Source organism: Orbicella faveolata, unplaced genomic scaffold (genome assembly GCF_042242905.1).
Source record: "Orbicella faveolata isolate gen_17 unplaced genomic scaffold, um_ofav_v1 contig_14, whole genome shotgun sequence".
Taxonomy (NCBI): Eukaryota; Metazoa; Cnidaria; class Anthozoa; order Scleractinia; family Merulinidae; genus Orbicella; species Orbicella faveolata.
The window spans coordinates 2,138,581-2,152,268 of record NW_028301541.1 but is presented as its reverse complement, the minus strand read 5'-3'; the positions used below and the strand labels follow the sequence as shown (position 1 = coordinate 2,152,268).

Below are 13,688 nucleotides of genomic sequence, written 5' to 3'. Positions count from 1 at the left end.
AGACAACAAAGATGGCGGTCTGATTTTAGTGTTGCCGTCTTTGTGTATGTTTACGCTCCATTTTATTTCACCAAAGTGAATAGATACTGCTTGATCAAATGTCGCATCGAAAAGCAAGTAAACGTAGGAGAGAACCAGATGGAGATGAAGACTTCTCTCCTTCTTTCCTCTCGCAAACAAAACGATCAAAGTCAGATGAAGACGGTGAAGAAATAGTTGAACGGAATGAAAGTCCACTACATACTTTACAAGACACCGATACCGGGGTCAGAAGATCATCAAGGCCGCCTAAGCCTAAGGTATTTGATGATGAAGAAACTGCTGTTATTGGTAGAACTGTTGAGGCATCTTCAAGCTCAAAACCAGGCGATTCGGGATTAATTCAGTCAATTTTGCAACCTTCTACCATCTCTAAACGGATTACACCCAAAAACGAACCTTCGATCGCCAGAAAACAAAAGAAGTCGAATCCTACTGTCTCTTTTGATGAAGGTCACAAGAGGGAAACTAGACGAAGTTATCAAAATTATCTTGAAGAGCTCAAAACAGAGACAGATCCTTTTAAAACAGCACGAAATGAAGTAGAATGTATAGAACAGACAACAAGTAAAAAGCAACACAGAAGTCGTGAAAGAAAAGTCACACAAAGGAGAAAATCAGATGCTACCAGTCAAGTAGTTGAAAGTACAACACCAAAGACCACAGGAGTTATGCAGAAAAAAGAAAAAGGTACTTCTAACTCAAGGACTAAGAAAGAAACTCCAGATGAGCCCTCACCAAAGGTCAGGATGTCATCAAGGACCCCTGTCCCTAAGAGGATCTTTTCACTGCTTGAAGAAGAAGAAAAAGCAGAGCAGAAATCAGAGGAACCTGGTACTCCAGAATTGGAGAATGAGTCGGTAAATTCAAGTTCTCCTAAAGCGAGATCCTCTTCAAGACCTCATATGCCAAAAAAGGGTTTTCCTTTACTTGAGCAAGAAGACAGAAAGGAAGAGAAGCAAGACGTGCCAGAATTAACCTCTTCCAAAACAAGAACTCCAAAAAGTCAAGGTACCAAGAGGAGACTGTCAACAGAAGGTTCAAATGATCGGAATCTTTCAAAGAGCATTCCAGTCACAGGTGATGAACCTTCGCCTAAAGTGCGAGTGTCATCACGAGGTCATAAGCCAAAAAGAACTTTCTCACTTCTTGAGAGTGATGAAGGTTCTGACAAAAATGAAAAAGAAAGTAACCTGTCTGAAAAGATATCCGAGGAAGAAAAGTTTGTGTTGGCAAATCAAATTGAGCAACAAAAATCCACTACACCCAAGGAACCCAAGAGAAGAAAAAGTAACAGCGGTCAGCAGTTCAGTAAAGTACAGTCATCGGCCAAGAAGGGATTAAAACCGTCTTCACACCAGGGGAAAGAGAAGTCAGACAGTGTAGTGGTCAAAGTGGAAGGGTCAGATGTCAGTAGATATATCAGCACAGAAGCTGTTGTTTCAGAAAATAAGGCAGCTGTTATTACCCCAGCATCAGAGACAAGCTGGTCAGCAGGTTCAAAAGATGACCAAGGTAAAGGAAGGTTAAATAAAAGAAAGGGTAAACCTGTCAAAAAGAAAGTCACTACTTCACAAGAGGCTCAGATGTCAATGGTTGGTGTACCTGATGTGAAAGTCAAAGTCGAACCTGAGCTTAGTGCTGGTTATGAAACATTGATTTCTCCAGAGACAATCACAACAAAGGGCTCAAGTAAAAAGAAACAAACTCAATCACTTGGTAAAAATGTTGTCAAACAAGAAGGTGTGGAGAACACTGAAGGATTTTCTCTGAGTGACATTGCCAGGGGTGTTATTGATAGCTCTACAGCATCCAGTGATCTAAATACCAGTGTATCAAAAGGTAAAAGAAAAGGAAAGCTAAGTAAAGACACAAAGCAAAAAGCTAACAAAGATAAGAGCAAGGCCCTTGACAGGTCAAAGAAAGCCGCAAGCAATTCTGACAGTAAAACTGAAGAACACGAGCACATCATCTTAAAATTACAACTTCCTCAATCAGAAGATTCGACAAAACACAAGAAACATCATCATCATCATCACCATCACCATCACCATCATCATAAGCACAAACATTCCTCAGGAAGTCATGAAAGTGGCTCGCCAAAGAAATCACATCACAAGAAATCTGCAGCCAAATTACCTGATGAAAGTTCAGATCCTGGTGGAAATGAAAAGGCTGTGATAAAAAAGAAAAAGAAGATCTCCATCAAATTCAAGGGTCTCTTGAACAATGAGCCAGGAATGGCAAGTAATAACCTTGAACAGAGTAACAGTGCAGGACTTAACTCCACTGAAAAACAACCTAACGAAAGTGGCAAAAAGAAAAAGAAACCAAAAAAGGCCATTTCTCATGATGAAGAGCAGTTACAACCTTCATCATCTGAGGGTGAACGTGTTAGGTTGGTGATTAAAAAAGATAAGATTCCTACAGACAGTAAGTCTGGAGATGTGAAGACAAAGAAGATCTCAAAACCAACAACGTCAACTTCAGCTAACCAGAAGAAAACCGCTTTAGCAACAGAAAGTAAAAAGGGAAAGGGAAGTTTAACTCCAGCAAAACGTACCAAGTCACCACAGGTATATTAAGTTATTTTAAAAGAGGCATCTGAAATTGTAAGTTAATGTCTGTACATCATCAATTGAGTGCAATTAAAAGCTCTCTGGAAAGCAACATTTTAGGGGGTGGTTCCTTTGCGACGTTTTCATTGCATTTTGACAACTTGTTCTTCAGGTTGATCAAAACCTAATTTTCTGTATGGAATGCAGTTTCTTTCCTCCGTTAGAAGAACATGGACATATTTTCTCAAAAGCATCTCTAAGAGTCAAATTCAAACCAAGATTTTGAATTCCAATTGACTTACATGCATTGAATAAAACTCATCTTTGATTGTTTATTGTTTGTTCCTAGAAGCCTAAAATAGTAACATCCTACCTGCTGTTTTGCAAGCAGCATCGAAAGAAAGTAGTGGAAGAAAACCCTGGATTAGGTATATTTTCTGATTAATTTATGCACAATTTGGCCAGAAAGTAAAGGTAACATATTTAATTGGAGTTTTTGCTTCAATCTTGCACTTAGAATTTACTGAAATTAGCAAGAAAGTTGGCATCGCTTGGAACAATCTTAGTGAACAAGACAAGGAGGTGAGAAATTTATTAATTATTATTCTGCATTAGGAAGGCTGTTTCAAAGAAGTTGAAAAGAGGCTAAGAACTTCACACAAAAAGCACTTAGATTATAAATTTCAGGAGTGCTTTCTCACAAAGTAGTAGTACTTGTGTATCTTATACAGTTATGTAATTGCTCCATGTCATGTCAAACAAGTATGGCTTAAATAAATTTTTGAAAATAAGAAATGGATGTGTAACAAAAATAACAAATGTGGGGGAAGAGATCTGGCCATAGTTAATAGAGGGAAATGGCTAAGAAGTCTGGTAAACATCAAAGTAGCAAACAAACAGGCTGAGATGTACGTTGGAAGACCCTGCACATGCAGACCCTTGGCCCTGCACATCTTTTGTTTTATGTGCATAGACTATGTGCATAAAACCACTTTTTGTATTTTGCCAGGTTTTGTGCAGGGTCAATCCCCAAAACAGCCAACAAAATCATACAACAAAGAGCTTGCCAGGTTTCATAACCATTTCTCTCTGACTACTAACTATGATTGGCTTAAAGAATCATCATAATTTATAGACATTACCCTGCTCTTATCAGGCTGATTTTTCAACAACTTTTGTATCTCTATATCCTTCCATAGAGTTGGCGGCAAGAAGCAGAGGAACTCAAGAAATCTCTTGGACTCAGCAGCCCCAAACCTTCAATCACATCTAAAGAGGAAAAAGCGGAAGCTATTGACTTAGCGGCGCACTTGCAACTCTTGGGGGAGTCCCTGTGTACTGTTGGAGCCTGTCTTCGCGTACAGGTGAGTAGAAACTTGTAGACTTACAGAGGGTGGGAAGGAGGGGTGGCGAATGGTCCCTCAAAACCCCCAGGTCTTGTAAGATGTTTGACAAATTTCATGGGTCTTGAAGTCTTGTCTTTTATAGCAATTGTATGTGTCTTGCAGTCTCAATCTTTTCATAAAGCTGTGTTGGAGTCTCAACTTTTTGCAAGGCTAAGAAAGTCTCAAAGTCTCAATTTTTTTTTTTGTCTTTATAAATGACATCTGAATGTCTTGAATACTTTGAAGTCTCGGTCTCGCAATTTAGAAAGTCAAAATGTCTTGGGCCCACAAAGAAAAATGCTCACATTTACCATTCACCATCCTTGGAAGGGTATGAAGGAAATGAAATTTATATCCTTCCAAAATGATAAAATATAATAGCCCAGGGATCACATTCATTGCAATTATGAGCTACACACATTGTAAGGTTTGAATCTAGTAAAGTAGGGTCTAGTTACTCATGAAACATTTTTTTACGGGTTATAAATTATTAATATTTGATTACATTTTATTTTCGACTTTGAACATTCTCAAACTGTAATTTTGTACATGTATAATTTATGTAAGTTACAATACTTGATTACAAATCTACCTGTTACCATTTCTGTCTTTTTTTGTTCTTGAAGGATCCAGGTGAAGTCCATGGCAGTTTGTCTGTGTTATTAGACTCTGCCCTGTGTGCCATAGCACCTTTACTGTTTCTAACATCGCAAATACCAGAAATAAATGGTTGCTCCGTAAAAACCCAGGTAACCTTAAATAAATAATTATATAGCTGTATGTAAGAGATCTACCCTAAGGACCCTAAGATTCGTGTTGACATATAATGCATCTTGAGCCCATCTTTATACTAAAGACGTACAGCCGGCGAGGAAACATTATCCTTCCGATGGTATCATAAAAACAGCCAATATCTATTGTAAGTTCTCTTTACAGTATTGCCATATTTTAACAAGCAGACAGGTAATGGAAATAAATGGAATTCATTGAAGACAGGGTTATTTTATTGCTGCAAATCCAAATTCTCAGACCTGATATTAAAAGATCTGTAGCAATCAGTTTGAGAATTTGTCTTTTGAGCTTGGGATTGCAAGGGTTGGGTGGCATTTTAGTTTGAAATCAACTCATGACAACTTCTGTTCTGTTGTTATTTTGACAGGCTGAAGTGTTGGATAATCTTGCTTACCTGATGCCTGGCCTGGGTTGAACTTTGACTATTGTTATTTATACAACGTACAGTGTAAATGTCTACAATGTGGGAAAAGTAAATTAAATACTTTCCTTGTTTCTTTAAAGTTATCGGCATACATTAATGTATGAGAAAGTCTTAAAGAATAAGACAGACATTAAGAGGAAACAATGCAATAGGCAAGATGTTTTGGACTGAACACAAGTCAAAGTAGTTCTGTCATACTTTTGGGAAAACAAGAAGAAAATGCTTCATAATTTCCTTGAGGAAATATGCATAAAGTGATACCAGTGTTGTCATGAAACAATATGTAATTAGTTTGGACATCTTTGTGGCTTATGACAACTTTCTGTAAATTTCATGTAATTTAACTATTTAGTTGACATGATGATAGATGTGAATGCAGCCGTAACACTACTAGAAAAAAGACCTGAAAAAATTTTCAGGCTTTTCAATAGTGTTATGGCTGCATTCACATCTATCACCATGTCTACATTTAATTGCTACTGTTGGACATCTATTACTATGACTGTTTAGTATATCAGAATTGTGGGGCTAAATGAGCTTTATTTAGCAAGTGTGTCAATTTCACCTCCTCCTTCCTCTCCAAAGATCTTAGAGTCTGATTGGCCAAATTAAATAGATGACATTTAGCCAGTCAGTGCATGTAATTTAGCTTATTTTGTACTTTGTACCTTTTTAGCCTGTGAATTTTTCTCTCAAAATGTTATTTTATCATTATGTAGTGCTCATGAGGATTGTTTGGAAATATTGTGATAATTTTGCACTTTTAATGAGCATTTTTAGTTAATATTTTAACTTATTCGTAGTCAATGTGATGAACTTCCTTAGACTAGAATGACTGTGATGACCATTATGTAAAAAGTTGAATTGTCAACCTCAAAATATAAATTCTCCTTCATAATTATTAGTTTCATTTAATCTTATTATCATAATTTGGTTGCACATCAAGATCACATATTTCTAAGCTATTACCCTGTATTTATTTTGCTCTTTACTCTTGTTGTGTGTTTACTTTACTTTGCTCTATAGCCAATTTAGTTGCATTCACTTGTTATTTTGAAGAAAGATGTGCTCATTTAGATGCTTAATTGTATCCATAACAAAATTCTTGATCATGATTGGTTCTCTGCACACCTATTTGTCACGTAATCGGCACACAATCTTGTGGGCATCCAATTACAGGTATCCAATTTGAACTTTTCGTAATTGGACACCTGTAATTGGTTACCCATGTGATTTGCATGTCAGTTGCGCTCGTTTTAATGGCTTCCTTTGCACTGTTTCCTACAGTTTCCAATACTTATGAAAAGCGTTGCAGATGTTTTCGCTCAAAAGAAGTTCTCAAAAGACATTTTTAATTGCAAAATTTGTTATAGATACAATTAATTAGTAATTGGACCTCCTGTCGAACAATTCAGGGAGTAATCATGCTCATAACTTCAAATTTGCCTTACGCTTCGAGCTCATCCGATTTCAAAGTTACTCATGCGATTGCTCCCTGAATTGTACTCTACTCGGTCCAATTATTATTACTAATAGCCTGATTAGATGCTGCAGAATATAATCAGCCTATCAGGGTCTTGCCTCCTATGCAGACACTCTTTGGGCTCATCATGCAATCTTCTTCCCTCAGTCCAAAGAACGTCTGTGTAGGAGGCTAATTAGGTTCAAGGAAGCTAGATATTCTGCCATTTATAGCCTAAAAAAGATTTCTTTTGCTGGATTATTTACCAATTACCAGTCCCAAAAATCACCTATTGTAAAATTTGGATAAATCACTATTTGACAGCAGGCTTTCCAAAACTTTAAATGGTGCACTTACTTCTTCAGAAATCATTGTCAGCAAAAACAATTAAAAAGTTTGCATTTTGTAGTATGTTCGCAGTTTCTCATGTCAAAGTCACTTTCTGCCCTCTGGAGAAGTCCCCCTGCTTATTGTGTCTGCTATAAACAGTACTTGTTCCCAGCAGGCCCTCAAATCAACCATTCATAATCATGATACTGTTATCACCATGATAATAAATGCAAGTAATGGTCCTCAGTAAGAGGCTTGGGCCCCACTGGCAACAACTGCACTACTCCTGATGTACACATGGTATTTCTATGGTATTTATACAAGTATCCATATAGCATATTAACACAGTGAATATACAATAGTCAATCAATTTCCTGGTATTTAAACATTTCCTCTTCAGATTGTGTTTGTCTTGGTTAGTTTAACCTCCTCACATAACTGTGTGGCTCAGGAGCAGTGGCCTATGGTTAGTGCACTTGACTCCAGATTGAGCAGTCCCGGTTTGAGTCCTGGCCGGGGACATTGTGTTGTGTTCTTGGGCAAGACACTTTACTCTTACAGTGCCTCTCTCTACCCAGGTGGGTACCAGGTACTGGCAAATTTAATCCTGGGGGTAACCCTGTAGTGGACTAGCATCCCATCCAGGGGGGAGTAGAAATATTCCTAGTTGCTTCATGCTACAGAAATCAGGATAAGCTCTGGCCTGATGGGCCACTTGGCTCGTATGCAGACTTCACCTTTATCTCACTACCATACAGGGCTCATACTAAACAGAACTTAGGAGACCCAGGGATAGTGGGAGCCAAATGACACCTGGCATTAAAAAAAACAAAAAAACATTCACTGCCCTACCCCACAACCCCAGTTAATAAGGAAATACTGAAATTCGGAATTGGCCGTTCAGAAGTCTTGTCTACTGCCTCAAATTACCTGTGCATGTGATATCAATTTGCAGAATTTTTTGTCAAATTTCATTCCGTCTCAACATGGCCATTTTGGCTTGACTGTCTCCAAAATACCAATCACGGCTTCACCAAATTTAATTTGCCAGGCATGAGCAATGATAAGGCTGAAGTGTTCAAGAAATTTAAAATTTGGGAGGGCCATCAACTCATAAACAGGAATTGAGGCCTGTCGAGTTTTAGATTAATTGGGATTTGTCAATTGAAATGTTATCACCCACTACTTGGGAAGCCAGCTGGCCTATTCTTAAAGCTTCCTGTAAAAAAATTCACGTGATTAATGGACATTGTGATTAAAGAAAACGAAAATCATGCAAATTTTAATCAGCTTTTTCTGTGTAACGAGTCACCTTTTTAAAAGTTTGATTTGTTCTCAGGAGTTTAGTATGCCGAAAACAGTTAGGAGTCAAGGACAGGGTTGAAAATAAACTGGCAGAGTGGTTTTGCGTTACGCGTGACTAAGTGCGCGATGAAAGTGCGAGTATGATATTTTAAAATGTGAAACAAACGCGCAACGCTATTTGCCCGACTATTTGGTGCTATTTATAACATTAAAGATATACATATATCTTGCTTCGAAATCATCTTTTTCTGACTGACGAGATAGAATTAAATGTTCCTGTCGGGAACTTAAATCAATACTTGAACAGGAAACCACAACATCAAGATATTTGTCTGGCTTGTCAACGTTCGGCATTTAAGCTTAGCGCTTACAACATATCTCATATCTCATCATAGTTAGTAACTATGATCTCATAAATTAAATTTCCGACACGGGTTCACAAAGGTTACCTTGAGTTTTTTACAGGTATCGGATTTTAGGAGGAATAATTTATGCGGTATGATGAAATTTTAAACAATAAATGTGGGTAACGGTTCGACGCATTTTGGCGCCAAAAAAGTGTGTCTCGTTAATTAGTATTGTTTCTATGTAAAACTAGAACTGATTTTGTTTTCAGATAACCTTTAAATCGGTCAAGTTAAATCACTCCACGGCTGAAATCTTTCAAGCACATGGCATAGTAATGGCAATCACGCGGGCTACAGTGATAAAAATGCGTTTCTTTAAACGTTGTGCCGCCTTTCGAGTATTCGGTATTCGAAACCGTATTGTCCAGACCTTGTCTCGCTTGGTGTCAACTTCTGCTTTGTTCTGTTAGAGAGAAACGTACGCCACGTGTATACACTTCTGCTAGAAGGATAAACAATGAAAATGTAAATAGTATTGATTTTTTAAACGGTCCTGCACCGCCGAGTACAATAGACAGAGTGACGTCGGATACACGAAAAAACTTGTTGGAGGGCCCAAAAAGAGTGCAAAAACTCACTTTTACCCATAATAGCATTTTTGCACCTTGATTTACTTGGATGAAAGCTTCACTTTTCTGATATTTTCAAGGAGTGCATCGAAAAATCGCAAAAACATTTTGGCGGGCATTACAATTTATTCGCCCGTTGAGTGAGTTTATAAATACATTACAAAAGGCGGGAAATTCATTTGATCGGTTTAAACCGCCGCAGTCACGAGCAGCGCTGTTTAAAAATGGCTGACTTCCTGACGATTTCCCTTCAAAAAAGCGGTATCTACTTCCCTCAGCCGGGTCCTAAGCTCTTTTCGATGAGCAAGCAGATGATTCGACCTGTCCCGAAGCTTGAAGATGTTTCAGAGCAATTCAAGTCACAACAGAACCAAAGAACCTCCGTCATCGTCTGGTCGCCTCCGACAACGCCAACAAACAAGTTCATGCCGCCTTCTCCTCCACAAACTCCAACTACACCGACTGGAACGCCTCTAAACTACTCTCCAACTTCACCGAATGTTATCCCACCCAGAGGACGACCGAGGGCGGATGTCGTGAACATTTTGATGAAGGAGGGCCAAAATTCATACTCTTCAATCCGATGCGATGTGTGCAACCGGGTTTTCCCGCGCGAAAAGTCCTTGCAAGCTCATAAGAGAACACATAGTGGAGAGAGGCCGTACGTTTGCGACTTCCCAAACTGTGGAAAAGCTTTCGTCCAAAGTGGCCAACTGAAGACTCATCAACGGCTTCACACAGGTGAAAAACCATTTGCTTGTACCGCACAAGGTTGTACGACTCGCTTTACCCACGCCAATCGCCATTGCAGCATTCATCCATATGCAAGCCTCAAACGCATCTATACTGACATTCCACTGAAAGAAATCCTAAAGAACGAAAATTCTGAACCTAACGAGTACAAAGCAGCTGTGTTACAGTGGCTAGAGAACTACGAGCTGGACAAAGACGAACGAAACCCCGCCAAGCTTGAAGAGAAGGTTCTGAAACGAAAGCTGGAAAAGGAAATTGCTCGACAGCAAGTTATTGAGCGAAAGAAATCGAGGGTTGAGGCAAGAAAGCGAATGGCCGAGGCAAAAGAAAGATGGTATGGAGCTATGGCACTTGTTGAACTTGCTGATGCTCAGCTGAACTGTAATTAACCCTTGAAATGTGAGTTTGAGCCACTTCCTGTAAACAACGTTTTGGCGGGCAAAATTTAAATGTCTACGATGTTATTGTAACTATTTTTCGAGTTTTCGCTCAAAATGAATGTTTGTAACGTGTTATTTGAGTTTGCGTTTTGATTTGTATGACCCAGGTTCCATTTCAGTGTGTCTTTGAGAAATTTTGAGAAAAAAAATGTAAAGTTTCACTTCGGTTCATTTCGTAACCGCCACAAACCTTTGTATGCAAATAAGTTGTATTTATTATGGTAACTATGAGTGTAACACAAGCGTACTTTCCATTTCATATCACAGATTAGTTGTATATAGAAAAAGAGCATTATAGTTTTAGTTCAGAGAGGTAGAGATAAGCTCATTGTAAAAATAATTTGTACCATTTTGTAGACAAAAGACTATTCATTAGTTAAACATCCACTGGACAGAGCTTGCTAAATTAAATATTAAGATACGAAGTTAAAAACTTTTTAAAGCATCTTCAACCTTTGATTGTTTGATTCCTTCATTTGGCCATTTCCAGACAAAAAGCTTTTAAATTTTTTAACTGATGATTTCTCCTGTTTTATGAAGACAGTATTGAAATACTCTTACTAATCAGATGCATTTAGCGACTTTGTATTTAGTATTTATGATAAATAAAAGATTTAAATTATATAAAAACAGTATTTCATAAATTGTCTCACAACTTCCTGCAGACACCCAAGAAAAGCAATGGAAGTTTCAATTGAGTAAGGATTACTGCCATCTGTCCCAAAGGCCTTCAAAAGTCCTTCAAACTTTGTCAAAAGCTGGTAGAAGATAAGTTATTCTGGCTGAAAAATGCCTTCGATTTTTTATCAGCACTCCCTGAATTCTTGAGGCTAGTGGAAACGAAAATAATTTTGCTTTTGCAAGGGTTGTAATACACCTGAATATAAGTTAAGCAAAGAAGTCTATATTGAAGAATATGTACCACATTTATATTTGAATATGCAGCCAATACTACTTTCAACAGGGGTTAGGCCATGTATCTACCCTGCCTAGACAATTTTCTCTGTGATCCCGAGGAAAAAGCCTAGAAATATTGTTTAATTTCCCTTCAAAGTACTTAAAAAAAAAATCGTCTGCTTACCCTTTGAATACCAAACTTTTGCCAAAAAATACTGTTTTTAACCATTCAGTCAGGTTTTTTGGCTGCCATGATGCTAAATAAGCCCAACTTTTGCTATGAAAGCTTTTTTTTACCAAAAGGAGAGATTTTTCGAGGATTGGGTACAAAATTGAGCAATATTTTGATTCCAGGCATGCACATAAGCCATAATTTGGCCTTTTTTTTTGCCACTACCTGTTCTTAATTTTGTTTGTTGCCCCTTTCCTTTCTTTATTTCTCGGCCCTTTTACTCTGGCTACATTTTGCATTGCATGTTCTTTCTGGCTGCCATGAAAAGTTGGATGTTAATTATGGGCGAAGCCTAGAAATGGACCTCGATCAATTATAGGCACAGTGGACCATTTACCACTGTTTTTACACCAAAACTGATAACATTTTTCGATTTGACATTTTGGAATGTCGTCAATATCTAAACCTGACCATTTTATGGAAAGGCCTCTCCCAGTACTATCTGCTTATCAAGAATATCTGATGACATTTAAATTAATGACATCACAAGTGGTACAAAGAGCACGACCATTACTTACGCATATATGCGTAACTGGTATTCAAAGGGTTAAGTCTGAATTGACTGCTATGCTTTATTTCACTTTATAACATAGTTAGGACCCTGAGCACACCCTGATTGATCAAAAACCCATGTTTTATCAGAGTATGAAACCTAGTAAAAGCGTGTTTAATTTTGTTTTGCCACATTACGTCTATCATAAAGCAAATGAAGAAGCCTAAGCCGTGTATTACCCTGTGATAAAACACTCCGGAAATTTGAGAGCACTCAAGAAATGTAGAAAACACTCGCCTGTGGCTCGTGTTTTCTACATTTCCCTTGTGTTCTCAAATGCCTGTTGTGTTTTATCACAGTGTAATACATGGCTTAAGCTTCTTTATTTGTAAAAATAAATATTGCAAATGATACATATCCATCCCTTTCTAACAATATTTGGCAATGCCCACGGACACCTTAACCTGGTAACAGTGCATGCATCTCTGTACTACTGCAATTTAATTTTCATGCCCGAGTATGCACTTCCCACTTTCTTATTCGACAGCTGCATATTTCACCTCAAAAGTAAACAAGACTGCAAAAATAGTAACTGCCAGCAGTTTATCACGAACCCTAACCAATTTGCCATTATCAATTTGTACTCCTGCCTGATGATGGACACGTGGGAACTAAGGTGTCTTGCCCAAAAACACAACATGAACCCTGCCAGTCAGATCTGGAGTCCAGCTCACACACCTATCGGATAATGTATCTGGACTTAGGCAAAATGGTCCAGATACCATGAGCTTACCTCAAACCCCAGCATTAAATTTGCAGGACTGGTACCCATCTAAACACCTGGATCGAGAAAGGCACAGTGAAAGTCAAGCATCTTGCTCAAGAATACAACGCGATGATGCCAACCAGGGTTCAAGGTTAGGGGCTTATGCCCCCCCCCCCCCCCCATGGAGGGGGTACTTGGGTATAGGGCTTCCCCCAAAGATTTAAAACCCTGACCCCATTTAAGACAAAGACAACAAAAAATACCCACCCAGAGTAGAACAATTCCATTCCATTCTAGTTCTTAGTAGAAGACAAAAGATAGGGTGGAATTAGAGAACCCTACAAGTACACACTATCTTGGTTTGAACACTATCTGACGTTAACTGATGACCATCTTGAGATCAGCAAATATCTGCGATTTTGGCCTGCTGAATACTGTTAAAACAACACTGAACAACAATTGCACTACTATACCCTGTTTAGGACATGTTTCCACCCTGTTTGAGACAGACAGACATAAAATTGTATAACTTGCTCAGAGCTGCAAATTATTATACCCTGTTGTGGTACCTCCTTGTCTCACCATGCCAGGAAAACCCACACGGGTTATGTGTATAAATATCACTTGCATCTCATGCTTTAGAAACTGGTTTTGCCGACTAACATTTCACATTTCTTTAAATTCTTGATCAATAAAGACCTTTTAAAACATAAACAAGTGAACATTAAAGTTTATAGCTGACGTTATGGCATCATCGTAACACGATTCTCAAGGCATGCTAATTTGCAGGGACTGTATAAGTATAGAAATCAAATCTCTGCATTACTTTTATTCAC

The 13,688-nt window shown here is 38.2% G+C and overlaps 2 protein-coding genes across 2 annotated transcripts; both read left to right on the top strand.

Annotated features, from left to right (window-relative positions):
* The first annotated feature begins 1 nt into the window (after position 1).
* Positions 2–7,071, top strand: LOC110055681 (uncharacterized). Its single transcript, XM_020762066.2, has 6 exons — positions 2–2,615; positions 2,947–3,025; positions 3,115–3,179; positions 3,797–3,961; positions 4,609–4,731; positions 5,142–7,071. The coding sequence occupies exons 1-6, from the start codon at positions 99–101 to the stop codon at positions 5,187–5,189; spliced, it is 2,997 nt and encodes a 998-aa protein (XP_020617725.2). The 5' UTR covers positions 2–98; the 3' UTR covers positions 5,190–7,071.
* Positions 7,072–9,037: 1,966 nt separating this feature from the next.
* Positions 9,038–11,094, top strand: LOC110055682 (zinc finger protein 367-like). The gene has a single exon (XM_020762067.2). The coding sequence runs from the start codon at positions 9,496–9,498 to the stop codon at positions 10,411–10,413; it is 918 nt and encodes a 305-aa protein (XP_020617726.1). The 5' UTR covers positions 9,038–9,495; the 3' UTR covers positions 10,414–11,094.
* Positions 11,095–13,688: the final 2,594 nt, after the last annotated feature.